Genomic DNA, 12,161 nt, shown 5'->3' with positions numbered 1-12,161 from the left:
GAAATCAGTGCAGTGACCTGGGTTTGAAGACCACAGACCCAAATCACACGACTTTTTCACCCCTCAGTGATGAAGACTGCCTCATCTGTTAGGCACTGATGCTAATGGTGACACTTTTCTATTCCAGATGAAATCTGTCCCAGTGCTGACTGATGCCATAGTTACCCCTGTAGCTTGAGACCTTTGACAGTGAGTATCAAGCCAAGCGCAGGAAACATTACTCCTGCCCATGGGCAAAGCTACTGGGTGACATCTCCCTGTTGCCCCTGGGGTCAGAGGAAGTAGGGCTTGAAAAAGTGAGGGAGAAAAGAAACATGTCCACTGTTTTCTGACTAGTGGGTAGTTTGATACAGATCGCAAGTGACAGCACAAAATGGGCGCTTATGGGCACCATCAGACCTGTGAGAAGGAAGAGGGGAGCCCAAAGCAAACGTGACAGCTGCACCAGTGAGATGAAGATGCAGAAGCTCTTCACCTTTGCAGTAATTAGAGACAAACTCACACAGTCTCTTCTGCAAAGCACCCTGCACAAACGCAGCACGGCTATTTCAGTGACAATCCCAGTGACAAGACAAATCACCTCTTTCTAAAAGCATCAGTAAACCAAGGAACTGGTAATTAAGACTCTCAACCAAAACCTGCACCCTACTGCTGCTGCTTGCAGGCCTCCTCGATCCCCAGAACAGCATCACTCAGATGATGCAGGAGAGGAAAGCAAAATGGCTCTTGGAGCAAGGCTTTTAAGAGAAACTGTAACATGTTTTAGGTTTGTCATAGGGGGCACTTTGGAATTGGGGGTTCAAGTGCTGCTGCTTCTCCAAACCCACAGAGTAGGTGCTGTATAATGGGCAGGATCCCAGTGAGCAGCTTCCTTAAAACATAGTTTCCAGAGGCACACAGGGCTGAAGGCGCATTGGGTAACTGTGGCAAAATTCTTCAAGAGATGTCTCTAAAAACATATGGAAGTGCAAGATGAAAGTGCAATTAACTAGGACTGTTCAACAGGCTGAGTAATTTTAAACACTGCTGGAGTTTGGAATGGTTTTTCAACAAAAGCAAAATGAATGAATGAATGAATGGGATGATTTCACAGGCAGTAAATAGATTGTTTAATTATGGTCAGCAATGTCACGTGCAGCCTTTTGAGAAGAGTGGGGGGATTTGAGGTTGTCTGTCTGTCCTACTCACCAGGCACCACTCCTTTGATGTCACTTTCTGCGTTCATCCTATTCTTGTGTGTGAACTGAAGGATCAGCTCCTTGGATGCCTCAAACTGTTGCGTAGCCATCAGCCACCGAAGGGACTCTGGGAAAATACTTCAAAGATGGAAAACAGGTCAGGGTTGCTTCCAAGTTTTTGCCAGAGGAAGAACTGATAATGTGTAGCTGCTCATTTAACTATTCATGAGCTATGTAATTATTTTCAAAAAAGAAGAATCACTTATGAAACAAGAGGGAAAACAAATTTAGAATGTGCAAATTAACGGCATTTTCTTTTACACTGATTCACAAATGATACAGGAACTGTCCTGCCACATAGAAATAGAACATATTAGAATTTTATAATGTATTAGAGGCATTTTGCCTGTTAATACGATTTTGAAAGAACTGGGAGGAGGCAGCACTGTCTGCAATAGACACTTGCTGCCAAGAAGAGTATGAATGAGATATGCAGTTAACACACGGCAATTCAGACCAAAGAATGAAAATAGCTGACAGAAGTGATTTGGATTCTTTTGTAAAGACAGGGAGAGGAAAGAGAGGAATTACATTTTAGGATTATAATGGAACAGATATTTAAATTTTTAAACACATAAAGATCTTTTCCCACACATGCAGACTTAAAGCCATTCTTTTATATGGGTCAGTATTGTGCATACTCCAGACAACAACCAGTTGTTGCTCTAAGTTTCTCAAGATAAAGACAATGTTATGTTAGTGGAGTTGCCTTAAAAATACACATGTGCACACAGTGTTATAAGATAAAGTTTATTTTCCATCTGCATTTCCTTCAAGTGCTGATATTCACCTGATTCATTAGTTTAACTGATTAGTCTTCCTTTAACATGAGTTTATTTTAATACAAAACCAAAACAAATACGTAGATCTTCAACAACCAAAACCTCCCATACTTCTACAGATATAAAAACTTTGTTGACTCCAAGCATATTTTTCTTTATTGTGCAGGCCTCATTTTCCAAAAAAAAAACCTTTCTAAGGACAAATTTATCTACTTACTGACCTTTGCTGTGGATGCTACCTCAGTTCTTATACTTCTAAGCAGTGGACCAGGCAATTCCATCATTATGATGCTTTTAAGGCTGATGCAATTTGGAAGACAGCTTAGTGAAACCTCCATCCCAGATAAAGTATGATTTTTTTGAAAAAGGGGGAAAAAGACCCACAATGGAGGGAAGTCAAGCAGACTGCTATCCACATGTTATCAGGCAATAAAAGTATATAACAGCCATGCAGCTCGACAGCTTATTTACTGCCACTGGTGCTGCATGAACGCTTTGGCATATCCTCCTGTAGCAAGTCCTGCACTGCAAAAGCATTTCTTGAAATATTAAGAATTCTTTGAATGCAGAATTTCCTGGTGCTTTGCTCCAGAAAGGGGACAGCCTCAGCCACCAGCCTAAAAAGCTGTGCTTCCGAATGGTCCCCTTACCAAACAACAAACCCCATGGCAAGCACCCACCCTTAGGGAAAGGAAGAGAGCTGCAGGGATGGGCATTGTGGAGACAAATGCCATCTCTACCTTCCAACTCAAGCAGGTTTCTCAAACTGGAAGTGCTGAAGCCTCACACCTTTCACTGCTCCATTACCCTGTGTGAGCAGTGAGAGGTACAATTAAGGATCTTTAAAAACTCCTGGCCTACTTTGAGCCCAGGTTATCAGGCATGGCAAGCAGAAATGCTGGCCACCTCATCTGGGTGCAAGTGCCTGAGCTCACTTGTGTAGCGTGGACGCTGCTGCCAAGGGTCATTTTTATGCACCTACTGTTGCACCTTCTGTTGCTGAATGGAACACTATCCCAAACTTAAAAACCAAACCCCTGGCCTCTGTGAACTTCTGCACAGGAATTTGGTCATCACCTGGCATTAAATACTAGTTGAATGAAGCTAAGAGAGCTTTCTGCCAAGGGCAGGCAGCTGCTCAGATCATCAAGCCGAGGTGACTGCAGGCACCTGGTTGATAATCTTCTACTTCCTCCATCAGCAAGGAAAGCACCAGCCTTTTGCAGTCCAACAGAAGAACAGAGGACAGGTGGGTGGAGGGAAAAAAGACCCTAAGAAATCCAAAGAGCAGAGAAGAATCCTTGACAGACAGAAGGAGACCAGGAAGGTACCACAACTAGCTGGAAGGAGAACTATGATCCTGTCCAGATGCGGACCAAACTCATGCTCATGTGTCCTGGCTTCAGCAGTAGCAGTCATTTTTCTCAGTCTTAGGAGCTGGTGCAGTGCTGTGTTTTTGACTTTCAGGCTGGGAACAGCGCTGATAACACCAGTGTTTTTTAGCTGCTGCTCAGTAATGTTTACTCTGACCAAGGACTTTGTGAGTCTCATGCTCTGCCAGGGAGGAGGGGAAGCCGGGGAAGCAGAGACAGGACACCTGACCCAAACTGACCAAAGAGGTATTCCATATCACAGCACGTCATGCCCAGTATATAAACTGGGGGCAGTTACCCAGAAAGGCAGGATCACTACTTGGGTCAGGCTAGGTATTGGTTGGTGGGTGGTGAGCGGTTGTATTCTCTTCCCTTGTTATTTCCCTTATCATTATTATTATTGGTGGTAGCAGCAGTGGTTTGTGCTATACCGTGGTTACTGGACTGTTCTTATCTCAACCCGTGGGAGTTGCATTCTTTCAATTCTTCTCTCCATCCCTCTGGGAGTAAGGGGAGGAGGTGGGGGGGGAAGGAAAGGGGTGGGGAGTGAGCAAGCAGCTGCATGGTTCTGGGTTGCTGGCTGGGCTTAAACCACAGCATCATAAAAGGGTGTAGTGTGTCAATTAGAGGTCTTTCCCAGGGCAACAAGCCTAGTTATTACAAATTTGTGTCATCACAAATCATAGAATCAGCTAGTTTGGGTAAATCATAGAATCAGCTAGTTTGGAAAAGACCTTTAAGATCAAGTCCAACCATTACCCCAGGACTGCTAAGACCACCACTAAACCATATCACTGAGGGCCTCATCTACACAGTTTTTGAACACTTAAATCCTACCTAACAGTACCAGAAGAGAACTGGTCACCCCTTCCCAATTCTTCAGTTTTGGTTAGAATGAAGGAGGTGTATATAGCTTCTCATGTGCACATGGTCAGGAGCAGAGCAAATCTATAGGTGGGAAAGGGTCAAGCCCCAGCCAGGAGGGGCAAACAGCTCTTTGCAGAGAGATGGAAGTAAAGAGGGTAAGGAGGAGGCAGGACAGGGGCAATCACAGCATCTGTTATTGAACTCACTGCTTTGGGTGCATGATGGGGAATTAACAAGCAGTGCAATTTTCTAGTTCTTTTATTACAAGTCAGTTTTCTTCCTTCATCTGTAACATATGCTGCGGGTCCACACTCTGTTCCCCAACACAATGCTGGGGGAAGAGGGGAGGGGCAGAAAGGGAAGAGGTAATAAAATAGCAGCACTTTCTAGAGAACATGCAACAGATGGAAAAGAAAAGCCTAAGAGAAGAGTGCATACTGTACCGACAGTATAATTAAACAGGCATCCTAACCAGAGTTCATTTCTACAAATGCAAGAACACCGGGCAACACAAATCCTGTTACTTTGGCTATTACCACTGCTTATCAAGCTGTCATATCACACATTATATACAGGGGATCTATTTGCTTGGTCTGCCTGTCCCATCCACCCAAAAAGCAAAAAAGCCCTTGCAGATTCGGAAACAAATGTTAGCATTTCCTATTGCTTTCAATGTCAGCCAGAGACAATCTCCCAACAGGAATGTACAAGACCCTGACTCAGCCACCTGGAAAACGTGCCACCTCCAGAAGACTGCTGAGGGGTTACTGCTGCCCATGTCATCTACCGCATTTGTTAGGTGTCTTCATGCTATTGCACTGTCCTTTTGGACACAAGTATCTGTTTGATATTGGGTTCTATTGAGTGGTGGATACAAATCATTTCAGCTGGCAGGCATCCAAGCAGGAGCTTTTGGAGCAGACCTGCACATGCTTGCACATATATAACATATGGCAGGTTTGGGAGAACAGCACATTAACAAGAACACTTGTGGTTACTCATCATAAAGATTAACACTGACAAGATGAGACTCTTTAGATGCTATGTGTTGGAAAATGGGAGGAGAGGAGGAAAACCAAACCAAAACATTATCTTGCAAAGGACTTGTGACTTTCTCCTGTGTGCCACATTTTGCCTTCAGCCCAAGCTGTGGCATGCCTGCCTTGAGGATAAGAGAAGAAATCCCCAGAGGGTTACCACCATGAACACAGAAGAACTCTGTAAGGCACTCATGTGCTAGCAGAAAAAACAGATAACTGACAAAAATTCTTAGGACTGTAACAAGTTTTTACATGTTGTAACTTGTCAGGCATTACAACTGGCAGCTTGGCCCCTCACAGTACACACCAAAAAATGTTACCTTTAAAATGAACAATCTAGTGTGCTTTTACTGTTATGGCTTCGCACAACACTGCTCTCATAAGTCTCTTTTGTTTTTGCCGCCACTGAGTGTCACTATTAAGACAGAATAACAAAGGAATTTTTTTGGGAAGGTTGATAAAGTCCTGGTGGGGATGGACCTGGCACCACCCCCAAGGCAAAAGCCACTCCACTTCTCTCAGAATAGCTGTACCAATGCTGCAGTGCTGCCTGTGCAGCAGGCAGAGAGGAGCAGGAGAGGAGGATTTGTTGTGGGAACAATCCCAAGCCACTGCCTGGTGGACACTGCCCCAGTGTCCAGACAAGGTTTGGCACAGCATGGGCTAATCTGGGCAAAACCAAGCAGGCAGTCTAGTTCAGGGCTGGCTACCTCATGCACACAAGACATCCAAGTGCGCTTGTTCAAGAGCTGACATATGTTATTTTGAACCTAGCTTTGGTTAGAAACCGCCAAAGAAACCAACAGTGACAGCCCAGAACAACAATACAGGTTTTAAGGGAAAATGTAGCTGTGCAGACACAGTCTGACAATGGCTCAGCTGAGATGCATCCTCTCAAGAATTGTTTTCATCTTCAAAGGGCAAGTGACAGACTGAATAATAGCAAAGTACAACTTTGCTGTTGAAAGAGGACGCTCTCCTGAGTTCCCACCATGTCGCAGCACGTAACCTACAGGAGTGCTACAGCAAATTATAAACTTATTTTTATTGCAAAGTCAGATCTTTGCAAAAGGTGAATGGAAGAACAAAGGGAAAGACTCGTACATTTTGTAAAGCATGCACACCTTCCAACAGTGAAACACCTCCCAGGTCGAACACCGGGAGCTCATGTTGTCTTTGTCAAGACAGGAGGAAGAAATACTTACACCCAGTAAAGCAGCATTAGCAGGAAAGGACAGATGATAATTGCCTGGAGGACCTGCCAGTCCCTGCAGAGGGCAGCCAGCCCTGGCATGAGGAACTGCCCAGCCATTTCAATGAAGCTCGCCGCCATGGTGATCATGAACCGGTGCCCAGGAGGACAGAGCTCTATCCCTGAAATACAGAGCACAAGCAAATGCATTAGCCCCCCTCCAGCAAAGGCCTCCACAGAGCATCTCTTTACCAAGCTTTCAGAGAGCTAATGTCCTTCAAGACCTTTGACCAAAGTTGTGCACAATCACATAAATCTTGTTTCCTCCTGTATTTAGGCTTCAAGTACCATTGCAGCTACAGCGAATCCCATTACGTGCTGCCTGTGGCACAAACACCGCAACTTCCATACACCTATTACATCTCCTGCAGATCTGCTGTATCTTCATTGTCAGCTTTTCTTCAGTCTCTGCCTAGAGAAGCATTTTACCCAATGGTAAGATACTTGTTTTTAAAAGGGAATGAAGGGTAAAGCACAACCCAAAGATTTTGGGTTGAGCCTTTTCCCACTTCTCAGGATGCCGTGTAACCTTCCAATCAGTTTGCTGGGAGGCAGAAGAGCACAACCTTCAGCAGGGTACAGGCTCCCAGCTCATATGGGATGCCACCTGCCCACAGTTTAATATGCAACAACTCGGCTGTTTCCAAGCTGGATTTTGCCGAGTGGGTTGTTTCTGGTTTGCTTTTTGTTTTCGCAATAACTAATCTTGATCAACTTTCAAAGGAGCCAGCCTTCCACCTCTCCTATCCTGTTCCTCATCCGCCCTTTTGCCACGAGGCAATTTACTAGAATCACTGGCATTCTTGGTCGTCTCAGCTGCCTTGTAATAAGTGAGCTCAGCAGATCTGTTAAGCTTTCTTAAACCCTGAGTTCTGGCTACTGTTATTCGGTCCTCAGAAATGAAGAGAAATATATCAGAATCACAGCTTTAAAAACCCATAAAGTAAGCAACAACATAAAAAAAAAAAAATCACAGAAGAAATAGCAGAAAAATTGGACTGCCTTGGGGAAATATAGTTGAACAATTTTTCTGCCAGTATGATTGCTACAGAAGCCCCTATTTCATATTTCCCATTCGCTCACATTCACTTCTACAAATGAATAATTAAGCACAATAAACCTGCCACAAGTTGTGTAGTACTTACCGGCATGCTGATACAGAAACACAGGCTCGTAAACATTCATGATACATTGTCAGCATTATTGCTTTTCCTTGGGATGTTTCCTATGGTTGTTTTAAATTAGAATTTAATGGCTGTTAAAATTGTAATTGAAAAGCTATAAAATAAGAGGAAGAGATGACAGCTACTCCTTCATTCACTCTCTCATCTGTAGCTTGTTTAGCATGTATCAGTGTAAAACAGATTTAATCTAGCTGACCAGGAGCTAGCTTGTAGATCAAATGTAGAGTTAAACATCATGCATTTTCCCCTCCCCTTTTCAGCCAATGACAAATACTATCAATGGATTTTTCCCAATACATATGAAAACCATATCTGTTGCAAGGCAATCCCAATTTACATTAGCTTAACCACAAACACAGCAGCTCTGGAAAAGAAAGGGGGTGGGGGGGAACCCTCAAAGACTCTCACTTGCTACAAAAGGCTTTTACATTTTAATTAGGAAAACTAGATTAAAACAGAGCTCCTTATGACATTAATATGGTTTTATTCGTACTAATGAAGTATCCCAAGCCTAGGTGATTTTTTAAATTCTATGCAAAGAGGTCACTTCCGCTTTATTTCTTTAATCTTCAAATACAAAGCTGTTCTGTTTGTTTTTCCAAATCTTAAAAGTCATAGTTACTCACACTCCAATAGTCCTTCATTAAGTACCGGGACAAGTTTTGTTGCCATAGGAACGGGAAGTCTGCATTGGATACGTAAGGCTTCAGCATTTCAACTGCATTACTTAGGTTAGTATCAGATAAAAAAAAATAACCAAGAGAACAACCTTTATATGAAGTCAGAAAGAGATGTGCAAATAATAAAATGTTATATTATTATGTCACTGGTGCATAGTACATAACTCCATACACAGCAGTTATCCGCTGTAGAGAAAGGTAATAACTTCAGAGATAGTTTAGCATCTATTTTTTCCCCCTCTGAATTATCACATGCATACGATTAATTTTTGACCTTTTCTCTAAAAGAAGCTGGAGAAGACCAAAAAATAATAATCCTTGTTGTAGCTGGGCGAGCATGACTTTCAAGTGACATCAGCAGGCGCTCTGTGTATATGAAATATCACATCTCTGTTGAAATGTTCTACATATCGGGACAGCCTCCTGACTTTCTAACATCTCTGGCATCAATTTTAGATGATAAAAGATTCAGCATTGCCATTTTTAGCAGGCATTTATCAGTCAGCCTTTTCCCAGCTCTGCCCCAGCACCAGAAAAGGTGAACCCCTGTACCCTGCTGATGCTCCCCCTGGTGCCACAATGCACCCAGGCATGAGAGGCCTCTGAGGCTGCAACAATTTCCCTCTAGTTCACATGATAAATTACCAACAAAATCACTACAAGACAGAGATCAGAATCATCCACTTGTGGCAAATCACAGTAAGAAAGCTTCAGCCCCCCACTCACTGAAAAGGTTTCCACCTCAACTACTCTGTGGAGCATGGAGAAAGCCCTTGCCAGACACACAAATCATGGAAGTTACCATCAACACAAAAAACTCCAGGATATATCTGTTTTTTCTACTTGGAAAATTTTGTGTGGGCAAGGAGACAGGCAAGGAAAAGATTTTGCTTCCTTGCCCAGCATTTCTATTCTGCACAGCACATCCAACTTTGATGCCTAATTTCCATTAAGTCCTAGGCAAGCAATCATATGGGCAAGTTGAAACCTGTATACAAAGCAGTCCTCCAGTACTTGGGCAGTGAAATCAAACATGCCCAGGACACGCGGGACAAACTTTTGTGCCATCAATGGACACCCAACAGCACTGGACATCACAAGCGCAGAAACTGAACCCAGACAACCCCTGTAGCAGAACTGCTCTGCACGCTGTAAGTATGACCCAGCCTGAAAGTAACTGTCTTACCACACATGTGATGAAAACCTGAGCCCCACAGGCACCACAAACACAAGACAATTGAACGTATAAGGCTCGTTGCACAGCATATACCTGTGGCTGGGAAATGCAGAAACACCATACAGAAATCCTCCTCTGGGACCCTATCCTGTATGTCCTCCTGCTACGGAAATGACCAAATCAATGTTCAGTAGCCTCACAGTCTGCAAACCTGATTCAGGGAGAGCTGGCGTGAACTATGTCCCTTCTTACAAGGGATGCATGCATTTCCAGGAGCTGCTTGATGGACCCAAAGTAACCTCATTGCTAATGCACAGAAACACATTCTGGCATAGAATGAAGAGTACTGGGGCCAGACACATTACTCCATAAGTCTGCATGCAGTGATTCATATCTGAAGTATTAATACTGGTGATGAACAAAGGCAAAGTAAAAGAGTGTGCATGTACGAGTGTATACATGTGTGAGAGCAAGCAGGCAAACAAGCAGGCACCAGAAGGACAGGCAGAGCATGAGTTAAATGAATAGCACATTCATTTAATGAGGAAGAACAATCTGACCTACAGATAAGGTACCAAGAAGAGGAAGAACAGGACTGGCGTCAGAAAATATCAATACTACTGGGGAAGAAGAGAGAGAACTGAAATTTGTTACGTTTGCCTGAGAACTACAACAGATGAGAAGAAAGAATAAAGAAAAAATTGTAAGCATCAACACTTGAAGGGTACGAAAAGCAACCTCAAACTGGTTTGTTGTTCCCTGCCAAGAACATCCTCAGGGACGTGATGAGGATGCAGCAGTCACTGCCTCATCCTGTGTGTCACACAGACGATCCTGGCCGGACTATGTGGACACACACCTTGGTACCAGAGAATGCATGGGTGTGAGAACATGCATGAATGAAATCCATAAGAGGATGAGTGTGGTTGTGCAAATCTGCCTGCTTAGAGACTTTGGGACACAGACACACACACACTTTTACCTACAAGATCTCTTACCGAGTTGTTTAGAAATCCCATGAGAAAACTTTCAGAATATTAACAAGGGAATAAGAACCACAACAGCTATATTGGCTGTTTTAGTGACAAAGGACAAGCTCAAGCAATGGGAAAATCTGAGCAATCCTTCCCAGGCAAAAGCAGACCCATCCTAGAGCACTGAGAGGCCCTTCTGTTAAGTGCAGCTGTGGTCTTGCCAAAAAGGAGCTGCATATAAACATCAGCAAGTTAATTCACTACAGTTATATGGTAGTTCAACCGATGCACGTCATTTACATTGCCTCCTATGGAAGTAGGTACGCCTGGAAGAACCCAGGAAGCGGAGCAGAAAGGAAGATGTTTTTGGAGTCAGGCTGTAGGTAGATGAGGTATTGCACGTATCTTACCCTCTCCACCTGCTGCTGTGAAAGGAGCAGTCTGCCTACAGGATATGGGACATACTGACACGAGACCAGGGAGGAGTACAATAACACTGAGTTAACATCAGCTCATGTTGCCACAGCGCATGGCCCTGTGTAGTTCACCTCCTCCAAACCCCACTGCTGAGCTGTCATTGCCATGAGGGGGCTATGTGCTGCATCCCGTCACTTCTCAATTGGCCTTACGCTTGCGCACTGGTAATACATCATCTGCTTCAGCTTTCAGAAACCCTCTTGTTTGTCTTCAAAGGCTGACATTTATTTTCATAGGATATTTGCACAAGGATGAACAGCAAATACTTTTATTTAAAGGAAAACCAAAGTAATTTGCAAATAATATATCAAGAGGGAAAAGAGGTTAAATCACACTGCCTGAACAACTCTCTAGCATTCACTCACCTGCCTCCAGTCCCAAAACACAAAGCAATTCTTATACTGCAGCCTAGGTGCTAGTTCCATCAGAAACCACAAGCTAACTGCTTTTGTGCCCTTGCAATTTTCTCTTGCCACCCAGTTTTAGTCAATGAACCACCAAGACTGTAATTATACAGGAGTATCCCGTGGAGAAAATGGCCAGGACAAAGCACAAATCTGGGCAACAGCATTCCCACTGAAAAAAATCCCTGAGGACACAGTCTGATTCTAGACTCACATTCAGTTTCACATTATATTAAGAAAAAAACCCAGAATCAAACAGAATGATTTTTGACAGTTCCCTCATATTTCCCAACACTCTTAATTCCATCCCTTTAAGGACCCTTCCAGATGTTCCGTTATCCCAACATGGAGAAAAACAATCAGATTCAGATGAACCAGACCCATACTATGAGTTAAGCAGAAGAAATCTCAGGCAACACAGTTTGAAGTGTAAAATGCAGGACACCAGAAATTCACAGTGGTGGTAAGCACCCTAAAGCACTGGGGCTGTGTTTGCCTCTCTGCCCCAGTGGTTGCTCAGCTTAGTCAAGAGCAATGTGCAAGCTGGGACACTGTCATGGGATTTTGCATTTGGACTCTGCTTTTCAACAAAGCACTAAAGAAAAGAAAAGAGATCTCAGAGCACTTAGTTTTCCAAGCTGTGCAGCACTTCAGGCATGTCCCACCACTGCCGTGGTCCCTGAGCTGACCCTTTTGGCATGATGAGCTTCGCC

At 43.7% G+C, this 12,161-nt stretch overlaps 1 protein-coding gene across 2 annotated transcripts in view; it reads right to left on the bottom strand.

Annotated features, from left to right (window-relative positions):
• The window catches only part of SLC22A23 (solute carrier family 22 member 23), a 108,823-nt gene that overhangs the window by 25,757 nt on the left and 70,905 nt on the right, over nt 1-12,161 (bottom strand). For both annotated transcript variants that reach the window (XM_057399332.1, XM_057399333.1), the window contains exons 4-5: nt 6,506-6,674; nt 1,189-1,316 (exon numbers count right to left, since the gene is read on the bottom strand). In XM_057399332.1, coding sequence (XP_057255315.1) covers nt 1,189-1,316; nt 6,506-6,674 — 297 coding nt within the window. The remainder of the gene's footprint in view (nt 1-1,188; nt 1,317-6,505; nt 6,675-12,161) is intronic.

This window comes from Pezoporus wallicus, unplaced genomic scaffold, assembly GCF_028554395.1.
Source record: "Pezoporus wallicus isolate ANWC-B61680 ecotype Strahan unplaced genomic scaffold, APGP_CSIRO_Pwel_v1 contig_818, whole genome shotgun sequence".
NCBI lineage: Eukaryota > Metazoa > Chordata > Aves > Psittaciformes > Psittacidae > Pezoporus > Pezoporus wallicus.
The sequence above is the reverse complement of the archived record's forward strand: the minus strand, read 5'-3'. Positions and strand labels throughout refer to the sequence as shown.